Raw genomic sequence first — 18,902 nt, 5'->3', positions numbered from 1 at the left:
ATTCCAGTGCCTTGTTGACATGGAAAAAATAGTAACCTTTTGGGATGGATTGATGATTTTTTTTTTTTTTTCTTTTTTTCACAGAGAGTTTTGCTTAAAGATAATCTGTCTGATACAATTATTATAAAGACAGAGGTGCCTCAAGGATGTGTTTTATCCTCGTTTTTGTTTCTGTGTATACCAATGAAAGGTATATTCATGATAACAATTTTAATATCTGACCAATGCTGATTATATGGCTTTGTTTAGATTAATGGGAAATGTGTTGATGTTTATGATGTTTAATGTTTTGTTGGGATTTAAAGGGTTTCTGTTGTCTGAGTTTTGTGTCACCATTGTGCAGAAGAGTAGAGCCTGTGCTTCAGTCAGTGATGATCCAGAAACATTGATGTAATGCCGCATGTTGCTTTGTTTAAAGGCAGTGACTGTGTAGTTGTTAGCTAGTTGTAATTGCATATGTGCTGTTATTAGCTAGCAGTTTTTTGCAAGAGGTTTAAGCTGACTTGATATTTCTGTGAATTTGGTTATTTCTTTTTTTTAGTGGGCTCAAATGAAGTAAGTTCAAGTGAATAATATGCTCATATAGTTATAAATATAAGTTTATGAATTTAAACAATTTAAGGCAGTCAATTTCTGCAAATGAAATTAGTTGACGAATTTTAATCAAGTGCATGGTATTTTTACAGCAACATACTGCAATGTAGATTACGGTAATGAACTGTAAAATTAACAGTAAAGTATTGGCAATTTTTTTGCCAATAATAACCTGTAAATTCACAGGACAATCTTTTACAGTGTGGAGACAAAGGAGAAAGGAGACTTGGAATCAGACACAAACAACAAGTAAGAAGTCTTTAAAGTAAGTAAGACGCACATCCAGTGTGTCATAGACAAGACTAAACAAAGAGAGTGTGTGTGGAGAGTCCTTATAACTGGTGCAGGTGATGGGTGACAGCTGGTGGTGATCAGGGTGATTGTTGACAGAGTGCAGGTGAGTAGAAGGAGGGATGATGGGAAATGTAGTGTGAATGCCATAACTGGACTGATGCCCTGCCAGCACAGCTATGTGGGGCCCAGTTGGGTGTCACCTCAGCTGTCTAACTAGGGCCTAGCCGGTTTTGTCTGCAGTTTCCACGGAGGCCCCACTTGGGTTAGCCCAGATGAAATGAACACTGCTCAGTGTGCACACTACAGGCTGTTAAATGTAACACAGAAACATCCTGGAGTTAATGAGATAATTTGGTTGATAACGAGCAGAATCACCGAAGGACAGAGGAACAACAAGAACTACGACTTCAGCCACAGCCTTCAATGAAATCAACTGAAGATAAAAGACATTAAATCTCTCAAGATCTTATTAAACAACTCCACAAACAGCTGAACCAGCTTCACTTATTACTAACCAGACTGACTTTATTTCTGTCATACATCTACAAAAGTTGTTATTGAGAATTACCAGAGGTTTAGATGTTGATGATTTGTTGAAAATAAGTTTGGTTTGATGTCACCATTATCGAGGTCAGTGTTTGCTTTAGTTAGGCAGTTTTACTCTTGAGTTTGTAAGTGTTAGTTTTTTCTTTGGTTGTTATAGCTGTTTGAAATGGCAAGAAAGGCAAAAGACAGTGTTGTCAGCTGCTTGATGATAAGAATATAATTGACTTAATATAGTGATTTAGTTTATTGATCTAATGAATTAGCTTTTTATCAACAGGGTGTTATTAACTTTGTGCTGGATTTCTCTTAAAATTAAAACAATTTAATAAATCAGAGCAGATTAATAAACTAGAAAATCTGAAAAACACATTGTTTACTAAACACTTTAAAACACCTGCAAGATTTACTCACACACAGACATCAAGAATTAGCGTATGAATCTCAGCAATGGTGACATACTGCAATGCATTCTGGGTGCCTCATACAAAACTCACCCATGGCTCCCACAATGCATTGCGGCATGAAGCATGTCACCATGTTTCTGTGTTATATTTAACAGCCTGTAGTGTGCACATGGAGCAGTGTTCATTTCATCTGGGCTAACCCATGTGGGGCCTACATGGAAACTGCGGACAAAACCAGCTGGGCCCCAGTTAGACAGCCCAGGTGACACCCATCTTGGCCCCACAAAGCTGTGCTGGCTGGGTGACTATGACAATGAGGACTACTTTAGTTATTTTGCTTTATTTCCAGGTTCGTTCATAGACTCGTTCTTACTTACCAGAGCACGTACACACATGTGCGCTCTTCAAAAACGGTGCTTAAAATCTCTTGACAAACTAAAATATCTAAATGATATTTGTATATATTTGAAATAGTAGTCAGCTTGCTTATTTTGCTCAAGATAACGATTTATTAAGTCCACACGTCATAAAAACAAAAAACTATGCTTCTAACCACAGCTTGAGAGCTATCGTTCCAACCACACAAGTTTGCGAATGTTCGTTTGAATAATGGTTTCGGAAAACACCAAATCGTTGAACTATGTTAGTAACGACGGAACTTGCAATGTTAGTTGGCTAACGATGCTTTTCGGAAATGCACTGCTGATCTGATTTGAACAGAGAGTGAAGAGTGTGTCATTGTTCTCTACAGGTTGAGATGTTGTGGTTTCACAGATGAAGGTTGTGCTGCTCTGGCTTCAGCTCTGAGATCAAACCCCTCACACCTGAGAGAACTGAGTCTGTCTGGGAATAAAATAGGAAAATCAGTAAATCTGCTGTCTGATGTACTACAGGATCCTCACTGTAAACTGGAGAAACTGTGGTAAGATCATCTCTCTAATATTCACACGTCTCTGTCCTCAGTAAGACGTGTTATTTAATGTAAATTCTAAAACTAAAATCAACTTGTAAAATAAATGCTCAGTAAACACACTAAATCACAGCGCAAATGATGATTAATTCTCCTTCACCTGCTCCTCTCTTTTAATTGTCATATTATTTCATACGGCTTCTTGCACAATTATGTTATGACCTCAAAACACTTGGTAACACTTTATAATAACTGCACGCTATGATGCATTAGTTAAGCATTAGTAAATAGTCAATTCATCACTTATAAAGCATTAATAGACATTAGTAAGCAGTTTATAAATACAGCTATAAATGCTTTGTTCTTGATTTATAAGCATATCTATAATGTGTTTAATATTTGTATTTTCATACTTTATTACTGATCAATTTATCATTTTTAAAATAAGTATTACATTATTTACAAACCAGTTATTTAGGAGTTGTCAGTGATTCATAAGATCATTTAGGAAGTGTAAGTAAATGATTAATGAACTATTTAAACATTCATTTATGCATCTTATTATTTAGACATATAGTAATAGCTACTTAGTGTGTTAATAAATGCTTTATTAACACAAAAATTGTATTACTTTCAGTAAAATCAGAAAGTCTGACTACAGAAGAGATAGATGCTGTAAATGTGTCTACCAGATGCTGTCTATTACTATTTACTGAAAATGTATTTTTGTATAATTCTTTTAACCTATTTAATATGATTGTATTAAAGTTTCCATCTAAACCTTCACACCCTTTTACTGGTCTCTTGTATACGTATTGTTCTTGGAAAGCATTTCTGAAGCCAACTGCAGATTATTTCATTGTTTTTTTTTTTTTCTCAATATAGAGAGTTTAGCCGAAGGAACAGCTTATTAACAATTTGACAAAGTTATATGTATTCTAAAGCCTGTTCTAATGGTCAGAAATTCAGTGCCTAAAAAGACTGATGTTCCTCATTTACCATCACAGAAAATGGGTGTTATTTACAGATGATACGGTTTCAAGACAAATAATTGGCAATTTACTGACAAGTGATGCACAAGAACACAATGGAAGATATTAATTTTATTTAAGGACATTTAAAAAGTGAAGGTGCCTGAAATGCAAACCACTGTTATCTGTTTAATTTAATTTAATTTAATAAAGACCCCACATTTAATAGAACACACCTTTGGCTTCTGACAAACTATGCTTTTACTTTCTTTTTGTATCTTGGCCAAATTTTGGAACAAATCATTCCAGCTTCAGTTCAGACCACGTGGTGTTTAATCATCGAAAAGCATTGTTTTGTTGAAGTAAAGCAGAATGAAAGGGTCTAACAAATGAACCAAAATTAATGAAATAATTTTATAAATATACATATAATAAAATAATGTCTGACCAGGCACACAACAGAACACCAAAATATCTCTAAAAAAAGAGAAAAAAATGTAAAACAAAATATTGATTTTTTTTTTTTTTTAATAAATCTAGTCTTAAATTGGAGTAGGCCATATGTATCCTTTGTATGTATATGTATATTTATTTTTATTTAAATATGTGTCATCCTGAGTTGATGGGCTTCCCCTAGATACCGTCTAGACAGGGAATGTCGAGAAAAGTGTGTCCTTCCATTTCTTAATTTAAACAGGTTTTGAAAAGAACTTCAGCGGTATTGAGCGTCACCCAAAAATCCTCAAAGCAACTGGCACCTTCTTCCGCACTACATTTTCCAGCATCCCTCCTGATCCACATCAGAAGCCATCACCTCATTACCACTCATGTTGAATCAGCGGTTCGGAGCGCCAAAGTCACGTGATTTCAGCAGTTTGGCGGTTTGACACGCGATCCGAATCATGATTCGACACGCTGATTCATAACGCTCCGAAGCTTCATGAAGCAGTGTTTTGAAATCGGCCATCACTATATAAGTCGTGATTTTGTTTTTTGGCTCAACAAAAATATTCTCGTCGCTTTATAATATTAATATTGAACCACTGTACTCACATGAACTGATTTAAATATGTTTTTAGTACATTAATGGATCTTGAGAGAGGAAATGTCATTGCTGGCTATACAGGCCTCACTGAGCCATCGGATTTCAACAAAAATATCTTAATTTGTGTTCCAAAGATTAACGAAGGTCTTACGGGTGTAAAACGGCATGAGGTTGAGTAATAAATAACAGAATTTTCATTTTTGGGTGAACTATCCCTTTAACAACTACCTTACTAACTATTAATAAGCTGTAAATTAGGAGTTTATTGAGGGAAAAGTCATAGTTAATAGTTTATGTGTTCCCTATACTTAAGTGTTACTGATGATTTTATGCAGTTCATTTTCCGCTACAAATAATTTGATTACGGGAGCTTGGATGGATGCGTTTTAAAGGATTATGTTGGCTTCGTAACTTGACATAAACTGAAAATAACAGTTATTGTGCTTTATTTGCATTTTCAGTAGTTTAAACCATGAAACATTCATCACGTATTTATAATGTAATCATTAATTTGATGTCGTTTAATTACTTTTCTCAAAAAATTTTGTCTCAGAGAGCTGTATTTGCTGACACTCATAAACGACCTCCTGTCATCACATCAATCAATTATTAGTGTTTATGTGTTATAATACAATTATTATAATATACTATTATGACTGATGTGCTGATAATATATGTCACATTTTCAAACACCACCCAGTTGCTCCTCTATAAATCAAAATGGATAAAAAGAAGGGGAAAGACAGAAGTCCTGGAGCAGATAGCAGTAGATTTGAGACACCGGGTACATGTATGACAGCTGCCCTGAACAATGAAACGCTTCCAGTTATTTTAATCATGAAACCTCACATGATTCTCCTGTTGCTTTGTAAGGGGTTTCCCGCATTCAGATCCTTAAAGGAATAGAGCACAGCTTACTGAAGGAAGCCGATCTGAATGAGCATTGGAGCTTGTGTCAAGACTGTGAGCTGGACAAACTTGTTGAAAACCAGATCTTAGAGGATGAAACTGACAGAGAAAGTTCAGCCGTGTGGATTATCTTTTGAAATGTCAATAGTGGTTTTGCCAGTCTTGCCTTTAAAAAGCATAAATTTGCCTGCATACTCTGCAGAATGTAAGAAGGAAGAGAGTTTAGTGGAGAATCCTGCAGAGCAAATGCTGGACGAAGAGAACGAGAACAAGGAGAAACAGAAGAGCAACTCCAAACATGATGACAGTCCCAAAAGACAGAAAGCAGCAGCAGTCAGAAGCTTCTGCGTGGTTCCTTCTGGACAGCATGAGGGCAGAAGAAGTGAAAGTATGAAGAGGACTTGAATTTCTTTTCATTTGACTATAAGGAATGTTTGAGTCATTTTAGTTTAACCGAGTTCTTCTTTACTCTTTTGCCTATTTCCTATATTTTTCAGAAAGTGAAGTAAGATTACTTGTAAAATAAATAGATCAACTTGAAATCATTTTAGTTCACATGTAGAAATTGCAGAGTGATACATGACCCAGTAAAATGACTTCAATAATCCTGAAAATATTAAATGGTTATGGTCAAAATTCTGTCATAATTTACTCACCCTCATGTTATTCCAAACCTGTATGTTTCTTTTTTTTTTTTTTTTTGAACATAAAAGTAGATGTTTTGAAGAAGGTTAGTATTTAAACTAACTTTTATGTTTGTTCTTTTATGTAACTTTTATGTTTATGTTTTCTGTTTAAATTTCTTTTATGTTCAACAGAAGAAAGTCATATTTAGAACAACATGAGGGTGAGTAAATTATGACAGAATTTTGACCTTAACCATTTAATATTAATATTCTATGGATGTCTCAGCTAAACAGGCCAATAAGAGACTATTAACTACTATTATTCCTTATAATAATACAAATGTCTGATTAAAATGTCTACAAATGTATAAAACTGATCAGAGATCAGGAAAAAAAACCATAGACAATTGTTCAATATTTCACCTCTGGGGGGTGATCTTAGTGAATCTGCATGATTCATGGGTTCACAGAGATCATCGCCCCCAGCGGTAAATTTCGAAACAGTTTTGACGTAATGAAGCCTCGTTACTGAAATGACTTTGGCAGTTTGATACTGTGGTAGATTTTCCCCTACACACCTGACTTAAGTTTATGTGGGGCGTCTCCTAGTTGACACCTGAGCGTCTACTGGCGACACTCAAAAATATTTATACTCTAGCACTGCGTCTACTAGTCGACAACTGGCTTCAGGTCGGTCAACGTCTTGACCCTTTTGAACACTATCACTTGGGAATAAGGTCTTTAGTGTTCCCTAACTTGCTGCGCAGCAATAACCAGACAGACTCCAGATTATGCTTTAGAATGTGCTTTAATCACGGCCAGAGAATCTCATATCAATCACAGAGAATCCCACCAGCAAAAACACAACAGTTTATATAAGATAGGAGCATGGTAAAGCATTCTACAATATGAATACTGCAATGCGATGAGACTACAAACAATTTTATTACATCCTTACACAGAACATGTTTTGTCAATGTCATGCAGACTCACACAGACATCAAGAATCAGCGTATGAATCTCAACAATGGTGACAATAAAAAAAACTGAAGGTCACAAAACAAGCTACTAAAAAAGCTTTGTTGATTGTCACCATTGTTGAGATTCATATGTTGATTATTGATGTCTCTGTGCTCCCCAAAAAAAAAAAAAAAAAAGAATATTTTCTGACGTAACGGCTTAAAATAGGACTTTTAATGAGTCCACAAGGTTATAGCAAGTCATATGAATCTAACGGCTAACATACTCAGAAATTTGACACTCTGTGATATTAGTGAATCAGGCTATATATGATAACTGTATCATCAACAAACAGTCAAAATCATCTGATCAGTTTTTTGTGCATTTTTTTGCTAAATCAAACATGCATTAAAAACACCGTTAAATCAATCAGAGAAAAACTAACATGAAGAAGTAAAGGGTCAAGAGTCCAACTAAAGCAAGAGCTGACCTCCATAATGGTGACATAATGGCGACAGAGCTGAGCGATGTTATAGTTTACACTTAATAACGATATACAATCAAGCAGTTGAGATTAGCTATAGTATATATCACTTTATGTGAGTATTATATGTATGCAGAGAGACATTGGTTATATTGTTAAATGTATGTGATATTTTTTCACACTTCACCCAGGAGTGTCCCAGGATCACTTTAATTTGACAGTTGCATGATTCCAAATATATGTGGCAGAACATGTTATCATACAAAACAATACAGCATTGAGGCAACTGCTACATTGTCGTCAGTAGTCATCATTCTTTGCTGCAACACATTTAAACTTGTACAAAACATTTTTCTTCTTGTTTTTCGACATGAAAATCTAGGAACAGTGTGAAAGCAAACACCATGAAAGGCCTCTATCACAGACAGTATAAAGTCAAAAGACCACTGGGGCATATAAGTGACATGTAAACAAAAACTGTTAAAAATATATTTTCCCCTTCAGCACTAAATTGGACCAGGCCAAGGTTTACTTTTTAGTTTTTATGTGTATGTTGTGTTTTTAACATGCATGTTCAGGTTATACTGTACTTAACCTTAACCCACTTACCCTATAGCCACATTTTATTAAAACAAGATTTTTTTTTTTTTTTTTTTTGCCTCACACTGATATGAATCAATTTCTCATGAAAACAATAGTCCATGAAACTCCAGATAAGCATATATAATTTTATACTTAATCTTGCCCCTCAATTACAATAAAACCGGCACTGCAAATTTTAAAAGCTATCTGAGACGTTCTTATGCGTACTGGACCATACGATGGTCACTCCACTCAGGGAGATGAGAGATCTTCTCTTCTGTGCTGGGCTGGATGGGCCAACCCCACGCTTTGAAGAAGGGGCACAAATTCAGGTTGACCACCTTGGAGAAGGTCTCAGCATACAGATTCATCTTGCCTGCATTGTCATTTGGCACTCCACTCATATCATGGTAGAAGGCAAAAACTTTCTTAAAAGCATCCCAGCCAAATTTTTCCTGAAGCTTGAAAAAAAAAAAAGGTTAAGAGAGATGATGGAAGACTACACAAAAATGGGTATAAATATATTTTTTATATTTATATAATTATATTTTTATAATAATTACATAAAATAACATTTTTATATTTATTTCACATGATTTTATTTTTTGTTTTTTAAATTACAAATTTCTTTTTAAAAATTAACTGAAAAAAAGAGTAAATCATTACTTCCAAGGCTCACAAATAATCCATTCTTGCTTTAAAATTTCAATGCTAGCAGGCTAATGCATTTCCCAGATCACCTGCACCTTCAAACAATCTGCTAAAACAATATTCACAGTCTGTTTACCTGCATGTAAGTCTCAAGTGCTGTCCACATACTCCAGCTATTTAAATCCTTACTGCCATTGCAATACATCTTGGTACGAGCCTGGCGGTTTTCTAGAGTCAGTTCAGGATGAGCAATAGCTCTATTCATTCGCAGCACTTCCTCATGTATGTACACTGACCACAGGTTGCAGGTGCACTCAGTGGTGTGTGGAGGGAACTCCCAAACTCCACGCTGCTGGTTATGACCCAACTCATGAATTTGTCCCCAAAGACCACTTTTATAGGCTTCCTCTATGTTTATTAGTTCTGGGGCAGAGATGGAGTACATCATGATGGGATATCCAGCATGCATGAAACCTGAGGGGGTAACAGGAGGATTATCATTAGGATTGTGTGAATATAATTAATAATAATGGCATGATTCTGTTATAATTGTGATGGTTAACAGTTCTTTATCCCAGCAATAGTACCACTGACCGCTAGAGATCTGAACATCCGCAACAAACCGCTCCTTGCGGGGAAACTTGGCAGGCTTTGCTGCCAGGTCAGCTATGCTTCTCATTATGGCATCCCAAAGTTTAGCCACCTCATCAGGGCGGTCCAGATTCCTTATAAACTGGGATTCTAATGTGATGATGATATTCTCAAACTCAAGTTCTGCCCAGGGGGCAGGTGCCGAACGGATCCTGCTCACCCAGTCAGCTACACTTGTCTCTCCTGAGGGACAAAACAAGTTTTACCACATACCTTTAAATGTTCTGAATAGAAACCTTACTGTGATGCTCACTGAACATTAATTCAGAATTCTTACCAGATTTGAAGTATGGAGCCTGTACTGAGACCTGCACGACAATTTCCACCCCATCCACTTTGCTCTGGGGAGGTGCAATTAGGTAGATGAGCCCTCCCCACAGATTCCTGACCTGGACCATTTGTTTGTTTAAGGGGAATCGCTCATGGACCACAGGAGCACGTTTCAGGACATTTGCTCCACCAATGTTATCTGTCTGGCAACCAAGCTGCACCTATATAGAGTATCTCTTCATGTTAATAACATGCTCTCCAAGCCCTATGAGCAATAAATTTGTTTCTAGAATGACAAGTATATTACAAACAACACTATTCCTTTATTGGAAACATGTAATGTATATAGACTATTGATTACCTGCCAATTTTTCCCAACAATCTCTGGAGGTATTGTTATGAATGTCTTCATACCAGAAGAAAGATATAAGCCTGTGCTTATCCATTCTTCACAAGCTGAAACAAGTAATTTTATAGTGCTCAGAAATTGTAAAACTTAAACAAGGAATAACACTTTCCTTCTGCATTTGGCAAGAAACCGTTCATACCCGCAGTGTTTGCACTGATCCGAACTCTTGCATTAGACACAGTGGGCAAGTCGGGTCTGTCCTTGATGATGTATGGAAGAAGGGCATCAGGATTAGGCGACACTTTGTATACCTCAGTCCCAATGTGGAGCATCAGGCGGTCTTTGGCACTCTCAACAGGACAATTACTGGACACCTGTGGAACACCTACCTCCTTCACTGTGTCAGTAAGAAGTGCTAGCACTGAAGTGTAGGCGGCACTGTCATAAGAACACATATGAAGGTAATTTGCACAGTCGCAGCCCAGCTGCTTCAAGCAGCCCTGTTCATGATCAGTCAGTTCTTGCCCCTGCCTTACATGTTCGACAAAGCGCTGCAGCATGCTACGAAAATGGTACCCCTCTCTACACCAATGCTCTATTTCTGGAGCCTTATATAACCCTCCACCCAAGGTGTTGCCTAAGAGGCTCAATCCCATCTTGTTAAGAATGTGATTTCCTGGGCATTCGGACATCACATTGCAGCCAGGGTGGGTGTGGGCCCAATACCAGGCATGACCCCCAATCAGAAGACCTCCGCCTTCAGCAACAAATTCTTGGATCTCTGCACACTGGGCATCACTATAGGAAGTGGAGACGTAGACGCTTAGATCTTCTCTGAAGCCAGTCAACTGGCAATCTAAACCTGATTTGCTCAGTACCGTGTGGGCTGCTTTGAGGCTGGGTAGGATCCCAATAACACCCGTCCGACCCTCATCAAGCCACTTGATAGCATTGATCATGAATGCGGACAGAGAGTCCTGGCCCAGGTAGCTTTCATGGGATACCAGAATTACTCGACCTTGTCCATAATAGGCACCAGCAATAAATGCTTTTCCAGCCGGAGTGACCGCAATGGGAAATGCTAATGGTCCGTGCACCATCACCTCAGATGCTATAGCCTCTCCTTGGGTGTCAAACTCGGACACACCTTGTAGCAGGAACTCTAGATCATCTTTGAAGTCTTTGCCTATTCTGAAAAAAGACAAGACAGATGGTGAAACGCATGGTTTGTTAAAGAATGGGTAAAAAGCAAAAATTGTATTCTGAACTTACGATACAGCAAGCCAATTAGAAGGGATATTTCTTGGAACAGGAAATTTGCCAACTTCTCCTGGGTGTTTAGAGAAATAAATTCCTGCAACGCTGCACACCTTGTTTCCTGGGAAGTTCCTTATAGTGTTTTCTTGTGGATGGTCATTAGACCAACTCCAGGCTTGGCCAGCAATGATCAAACCACCTCCAGCTTTGATGAAAGCAATCAGATCCTTTGCACAGGTCTCGACACTGTAAGCATCTGTGATATATATAGCTAATCCATCCCGAAAGTCTCCTAGCTCTGTCTTGATAGGGGAGCAGTTCAAGTTGTCAGCCACTGAACGTAAACTCCCCTTGATCCCTACAATGCCAGCATCACCGGTACATTGCATGAGCCACATTATGGCATTCTTTATGAGGCCAGGAAAGCGTGTTAGGTATTCATCATGCCCCAACACCACTATACGTCCCTGACCGTAATGAGATGCAGCCATCAGCACCTGACCTCTTGGATTCATGGCAAGTGGAAAGGCATGTTCACCTATTAGTACGAGATCGCTGGGCACTGCTTCCCCTTGGAAATCAAGCTCCTGCAGCCCAGACATGAGAGTGCAGTAGTCCTGTTCACGTGCCATGGTGGACTAGTTATGTTTAGTAAGAGAATTCAAATCAATCACTCTTAACTAACAATCAGATGTACAGGGTCTGAACACTGGGTTTGTTCAACCAGAGCTTGTGCATGCAGAAAAATGACACCGATTGGTTTTCAGTCCTACACAAAGACAGAAAATGAGAAGAGAAAAAAAAAAACAAGTTGCATATATTTAGAAAAATACAAAAATAATTATATTGTATAATATACAAAAATCTGATATAAACAATTTAAACTTTACATCCTATCCCAATTGTGGATATATATATATGTAATATACACACACTCACCTTTATCTGTAGATAAACCAGTAACTATTGTGTGAATATGTTTGTGGCTATGACTATGGCCCATAAGGAGCACACCCAGCATGCCCATAAATACCATTTTTTTTCATTTTGTTTGTTCATCTAATGATGATCACATGATCCTTCAGAAATCATTCTAATATGTGGATTTGCTGCTCAAGAAACTTTTCTTACTAATTATTATCAATGTTGAAAACAGTTGTGCTGCTTAATATTTTTGTGGAAATTTTGTGGAAACTGTGATTTTTTTTTTTTTCCCAGGGTTCAAACGCAAAGTTTAAAAAAAAAACAGGATTTATTTGGAATAAAATTTTTTTTGTAACATTTTAAATGTCTTTACAGTCAATTTGATCAATTTAATGCATAAAGTATTAATTTATTACCTTAATAACTTTTTGAATGAAAGTTTTGAATGCAAGTTTGAAAGTTTAGTGTAGTAGATGTATTTCTCTTAACTTATTTATTTACGAATGGTAATACATTGTGTTTTTCAGGTGTTTGTTTCCACAGCCCCTTGTATTTGTGGGAACATCTGTGTGAGAAGGTGAATCACTATTGTGGTTATTTGTAGTTGTCTATTAGAGGAATTGCATTATAAAGTTGTATCATTTGCTTTACTTACATACAACAAGCAGCAAGTTTGGTTACAGTAGCCTGTGTATATAAAAGGTGCAGTAATGTTGATATTTAAAATAACCAAAACAAACATGATCCTACCCAAAAGGATCACACCCCTTGATAGCTCCGCCCCCTTACTGGTGATTGGCTACAAGTGTGTTTTGGTGCTCGTTCCAATCCACTTTCAGCAGCGTTTCTCAGAAATGACTTACTGCACCTTCAAGACACCGTTGTGTTTTTGCAGGCAAATGGTGGAGTGACTATAGACGTGTCACAGAGCTTCTATGTAGGAAGTGAGCTCAATTCAATTCAAGTCTCAGTACTTTGATTTGAGGTCAATTTCATGGAACTAAAGAGTAGTTTAATGGTATTTTTATTTGGCAGCCTTATTATTATTCTTCCACATAAACCTAAACTTAACCCATGTAGTTAGTTTATATTACTGGGTACTTTCATAGGTAAGTACACTGTAAGTACAATCCTAACCCTACCCCACACTCTAACAGACCGTTCAAACGCCCCCTCCCTTTCACCCATTACTCCGACCTGCAGATACCCACGCTTGAAATAAAGTGCAACCAGAAAACATTGTTTTAACAACAATTTTATCTTTTTTTTTTTTTTTTTTTTTTTTTTCAGCACAGCTTAAAATGACCCAATAACATATGCTCAGTTATGGTTTCCCCTCATTTTACAGATGCAGCAGGACGTCCTGCTAACTGGGCTCCGGGGAAAAAGACTTCTCCTGCAGTGACAGACTGATAATGACCTTAACTGCAGTCTTCATTACACATAAGCAGATTGAATTTGTTACTGTTATTGAGAGTTACTGTATTTTATAATAAATTGTTGTATAATAAATTTTTGTGTTTTTCATGCACCATTTTAGTATTAAAAGAGGGAAACTTTACAATGCCATACCATGAGAAAATACAGACCGTCTCTGAACGTTCTGGGAACGTTACCAGGTTACAGGTTACCCCGCTAGAAATTTTACGTTCCCAGAACATTCTCAGAACGTCCCCACTGGTATTAAGGACGTCGTCTAGTAACGTTCCCACTACGTTCCGAGACGGTCACGATGTGGACCTTCAGGAAGAATGTCCCTAATGTTCTGTAAAGGTTCGGAATTTTCGTCAAATTTACAGAACTTTTAGGGAACGTTGCGCAAGATCACGAGAACGTGGCTTTCTGTGGGTACGTGCTCGCTTTTTATAATATTTTGTTCTACATTTGCTTGAGGGACGGGGATTATATTTCCATATCAACACATCAGAAACTGTTGTATTGCTGGATTTCAGTGGAGAATTGATTTATCTAGTCTACGTGCTCGCTTTAGATATTTTAGTCAATAAGTTAAGCGATGAAGCCAATATATCTTTAATCTGTTGCAAATTCTAATAAAGTAATAAAATGGCATAACAAGCAACTGTTTGTGCAGTCAAAGCACATTCGAGGTATCATTACTTTATTATTTTACAAGTTCTCAAAAAACGAGAATGTAGAAGGCTAGATTAAATCTTTCTTAAACGAAATCCAGCATTATAAAATTTTGTGATGTGTTGATATGGAAATATGATCCTAACTTCACACCCCAGGTAGCCTACATGTGTGCGCCCACAAAACATTTTGGCGGTGTCATATAAATTCGGAAGTTCCTAAAAAAATCGAGAATATGGAGGGCTAGATAAAATCATTCTAAAACGAAATCCATATCGAAATATGATCCCAGGAACTTCACACCCCAGGTAACTGTGTGCAGACAGCCATATGGGCTGTTATAATATTAATCTAGAACCGTATGTGACATTTGCGTATGATTTGGCAATAGAGGACAGCCTATGCACTGGTCAAAATCGGGCCGAATTTTTCAAACATGTTTAAAAATTATCGTAACAATGCGAGCCGCGACCATTTCCACGCGATTTCTCCCGAGAGTAAACAATCGCCTGCGAGCTAAAATCATACCGTATACGCCCAGCTTACGCTTACGGAAAGAAAATATATTTCCTATAGGCCTATATGAATGATCAGTATATTAAATGATATAACAGTAGGCTATATTTGAAAATATTCAGAATAATATATTTTTGTAAATACATTACAATAGCTATAATGAATAATAGGGAATTGCCGCTTTTCATATAGTATAGACCTTATGCGTCAGAGAAACAAGCGTGCCTCCATCTTTATAATATTGTCTTTGAACTTTTATTGTCTTTATGTTTCTGCCGGTGGGTGCCCAGTGCATATATACACTGTAAAATGACTGTCAGCTACGGCTGCCAAACAAAAACCTTAAAATTAAAGTAAAATATTCTAATTTAAATAAAGTGTAAAAAACCTTAACAGAAATTTTCATTGAAATTTTTCTACAGAAAAACAGTTATTTTACAGGTATTCCCTAAATTATTATAATAAAAACACCTTCACTGCGAAACGTAATCTTAAAGAAAAAAAACTGCTGCCAAACAAAGTCTGCAAAATAAATAATAATAATAATAATAATTCCTTATATTTATATAGCGCTTTTCTGGGTACTCAAAGCGCTTTACATATGGAAGGGGGAATCTCCTCAACCACCACCGATGTGCAGCATCCACCTGGATGATGCGACGGCAGCCATGTTGTGCCAGAACACCCACCACACACCAGCTTGTTGGTGGAGAGGAGACAGAGTGATGAGGCCAATCAGTATATATATGGGGATGATTAGGAGGCCATGATGGACAGGATGTCAGGGTTACACCCCTACTCTTTTTGAAGGACATCCAGGGATTTTTAATGACCACAGAGAGTCATGACTTCGGTTTAACTTCTCATCCGAAGGACGGTACTTTTTGACAGTATAGCGTCCCCATCACTATACTTGGGTGTTAGGACCCACACAGACCACAGGGTGAGCACCCCCTGCTGGCCTCACTAACACCTCTTCCAGCAGCAACCTAGTTTTCCCAGGAGGTCTCCCATCCAGGTACTAACCAGGCTCAGCCCTGCTTAAACTTAAAATATCCTAATTTAAAGAAAGTACAAACACTCTTACAGAAAAAGCACTGCTGTTTTACAGGTATATCCTGAATTGTTATTAACAAAACACTGCAAAATATGAATTTCTTGCATTCAACCAGAAACAGCACACATGATTGAATTAATGTAGCTATATGTTACTGTCTCTGAAACAAAGCAACATGCAACACAACACCCATGTTTTCTGGCTCATCCTGAACTGAAGCACAGGCTCTACTCTCCAGCACAATGGTGACCCACAAAACAGAAACCCTTTAAATCCCAACAGAACATGAAACACTAACAGATCTCTCAAGATCTCAGCATCTTCACTTATTACAATCCAGACTTTATTTCATACTAAAGTTCTTATTGAGAATTAACAGAGACTTAGATGTTGATGTTTTATTAAAGTTTGAAATCACTATTCTGGTGGTCAGTGCTTGCTTTAGTTGGGCTCTTGACCCAAAAAATGCAAGAAAAGCTCAGATCAGATAATGTAGTCATAATAAAATGGTTTGATTCACTGATAATAGAGACTGATCTCTGACTGAATTGTTTAATATTAGTTGTAATCTAACATGCCAACACTACTGTAGAACCATAATACCATAAACAATTTCATTAGATCATTACTCAGAAAAAGTTGCATCAAGGTCATGCAGACTCACACAGACAGCAAGAATCAGCGTATGAATCTCAACAATGGTGACCAAAAAAAAAGAAAAGAAAAATCAGATCAACTCTGAACGTCACAAAACAAGCTACTAAAGTCACAAAAAAGCTTTGATAATTGTCACCATTGTTGAGATTCATATGTTGATTATTGATGTCTCTGTGCTCCAAAAAAAAAAGAAAAAAAAGCTGAAAACATTTTTGCATAAAGACTTAAAAATCAGAATACCAGGTTATCATAATATGATTCCACAATATCACAAGGTTACATCTGTAACAGGGCATTTCGTGATAACTATATCACTTGATCAAAATTTTTCCTTCACTTTTTGTTATAACAAACATGCATTAGAAACACAGTTAAAACAGCCAGAAACACACTAACATGGAAAAAGTCAAGGGTCAAGAGCCCAACTAAAGCAAACGCTGACCTCCATAACGGTGACTTCAAACTTTTTTTCTCAATAAAACATCAACATCTAAATCTTTGTTAATTCTCAATAAGAACCTTTGTATAAAAGAAATAAAGTCTAAACTGTAATAAGTGCTGAGATCTTGAGAGATCTGTTAGTGTTTCATGTTCTGTTGTTGCCAGTCATTTGAATCAAATCAGGAAATACGTGTAAAATAAAAGTATTTTTTAACATTTAAAGAACATTTTTGTTAAAGTTTTTTGCACTTTATTTAAATTAGAATATTTTACTTTAATTTTATGGCTTTTGTTTGGCAGCCGCTGTTGCCAGTCATTTTTAATTATTTTTTTAAAGTGAAGGTATCTGATCGTAATAATTCAGGAAATACCTTTAAAATAACAGTGTTTTTTTTTTGGTTTATTTAAATTAGGATATTTTACTTTAATTCTACAGGGTTTTTTGGCTTCCATTCATTTGACCGTTTTATCATTTAACTGTTTTGTTACCGTTTAATTACTGATTATTTTTGTAATTTTACATACATTTGCTTGTAATTTAAGAAAACAGAAAAAAATACTTTATAAAAAATACAGTAAATTTTCTGTAAAAAAAAAAAAGTGAATTACTGTATGTGTGGTTTTAGAATAATAATATCGCCCCTCCTGCCTATTATGACCAAAAAATTGATTTAGGCTACACACATTTGATAGCCCCATTCATTTCAAACCAATACATTTATTACACAGTTATGTTATACAATCATTGTAAATACACATTATTTTCATATATTCATATAAACAGATTAGTCTATGGGGAAACTGATTTTTTCTTCATTGTTATTTCTAAGCCTTAACTGGTGCAAAACACAGTGTATCACAGATCACATCAGATCATCTGTAATAACCTATCTGATTGTTTTACATTCTTTGACCACCAGGTGGTATTAAGGGAAGCCTCAAGAAATGAACCCTTTTATAAACCACTTTTTTAAAGAATATTTGGCAAAAAAAAAAAAAAAAAAAAAAAAAAAAAAAAAAAAAAACGTTTTGAATTGGTATATGTCACAGAGACATCAAGAATCAGCTTGTAAATCTCAACAACAGTGACATGCTTCATGCTGCAATGCTGCCATGGATGAGTTAAACTATGATGGCTCCCAGCATGCATTGCAGCATGAACGTCACCATTGTTGAGATTTATACGCTGATTCTTGATGTCTCTGTGTCTAGACCTATTCCAGCTCAAAAAGTGTTTTTGACAAGTATTTGTTAATGTGTAAATAAATAAATAAATATATATATATATATATATATATATATATATATATATGCACATATATATATATATATATATACATATACATATACTAAACATTGTTTTACAAACACTGAACCCAAAGCTTACATCTCATATATATATATATATACTGATCAAAAGTATAGCTCATCATTGATGAGCTATACTTTTGATCAGTCATAAACTGAACTTTCATCCCTGATTTGATCAGGGATGAAACCTATGGATACTTAATGATATTATCGTCAGTACAGAACCAATAGATCATTCACCATAACAGCTGTTTTATAAACACTGAATGACAACAACCAAAAAAACTCTGACGTTAAAGGTCAAGGTCAAGAGCCCAACTAAAGCAAACACTGTTCACCATGATGGTGACATCAAACTTTATTACCTTCAATAAACCATCCATACACATCTGTTAATTCTTA

The 18,902-nt window shown here is 36.3% G+C and overlaps 1 protein-coding gene across 1 annotated transcript in view; it reads right to left on the bottom strand.

Moving 5' to 3' along the window:
* The window catches only part of LOC127495576 (TRPM8 channel-associated factor homolog), a 52,118-nt gene that overhangs the window by 21,224 nt on the left and 11,992 nt on the right, over window positions 1-18,902 (bottom strand). Inside the window, exon 5 of the mRNA XM_051862502.1 lies at window positions 9,571-9,810. Coding sequence (XP_051718462.1) covers window positions 9,571-9,810 — 240 coding nt within the window. The remainder of the gene's footprint in view (window positions 1-9,570; window positions 9,811-18,902) is intronic.

The sequence above is a fragment of the Ctenopharyngodon idella genome, chromosome 15, assembly GCF_019924925.1.
Source record: "Ctenopharyngodon idella isolate HZGC_01 chromosome 15, HZGC01, whole genome shotgun sequence".
Lineage (NCBI taxonomy): Eukaryota > Metazoa > Chordata > Actinopteri > Cypriniformes > Xenocyprididae > Ctenopharyngodon > Ctenopharyngodon idella.
This window is presented reverse-complemented; position numbering and strand designations above follow the sequence as displayed.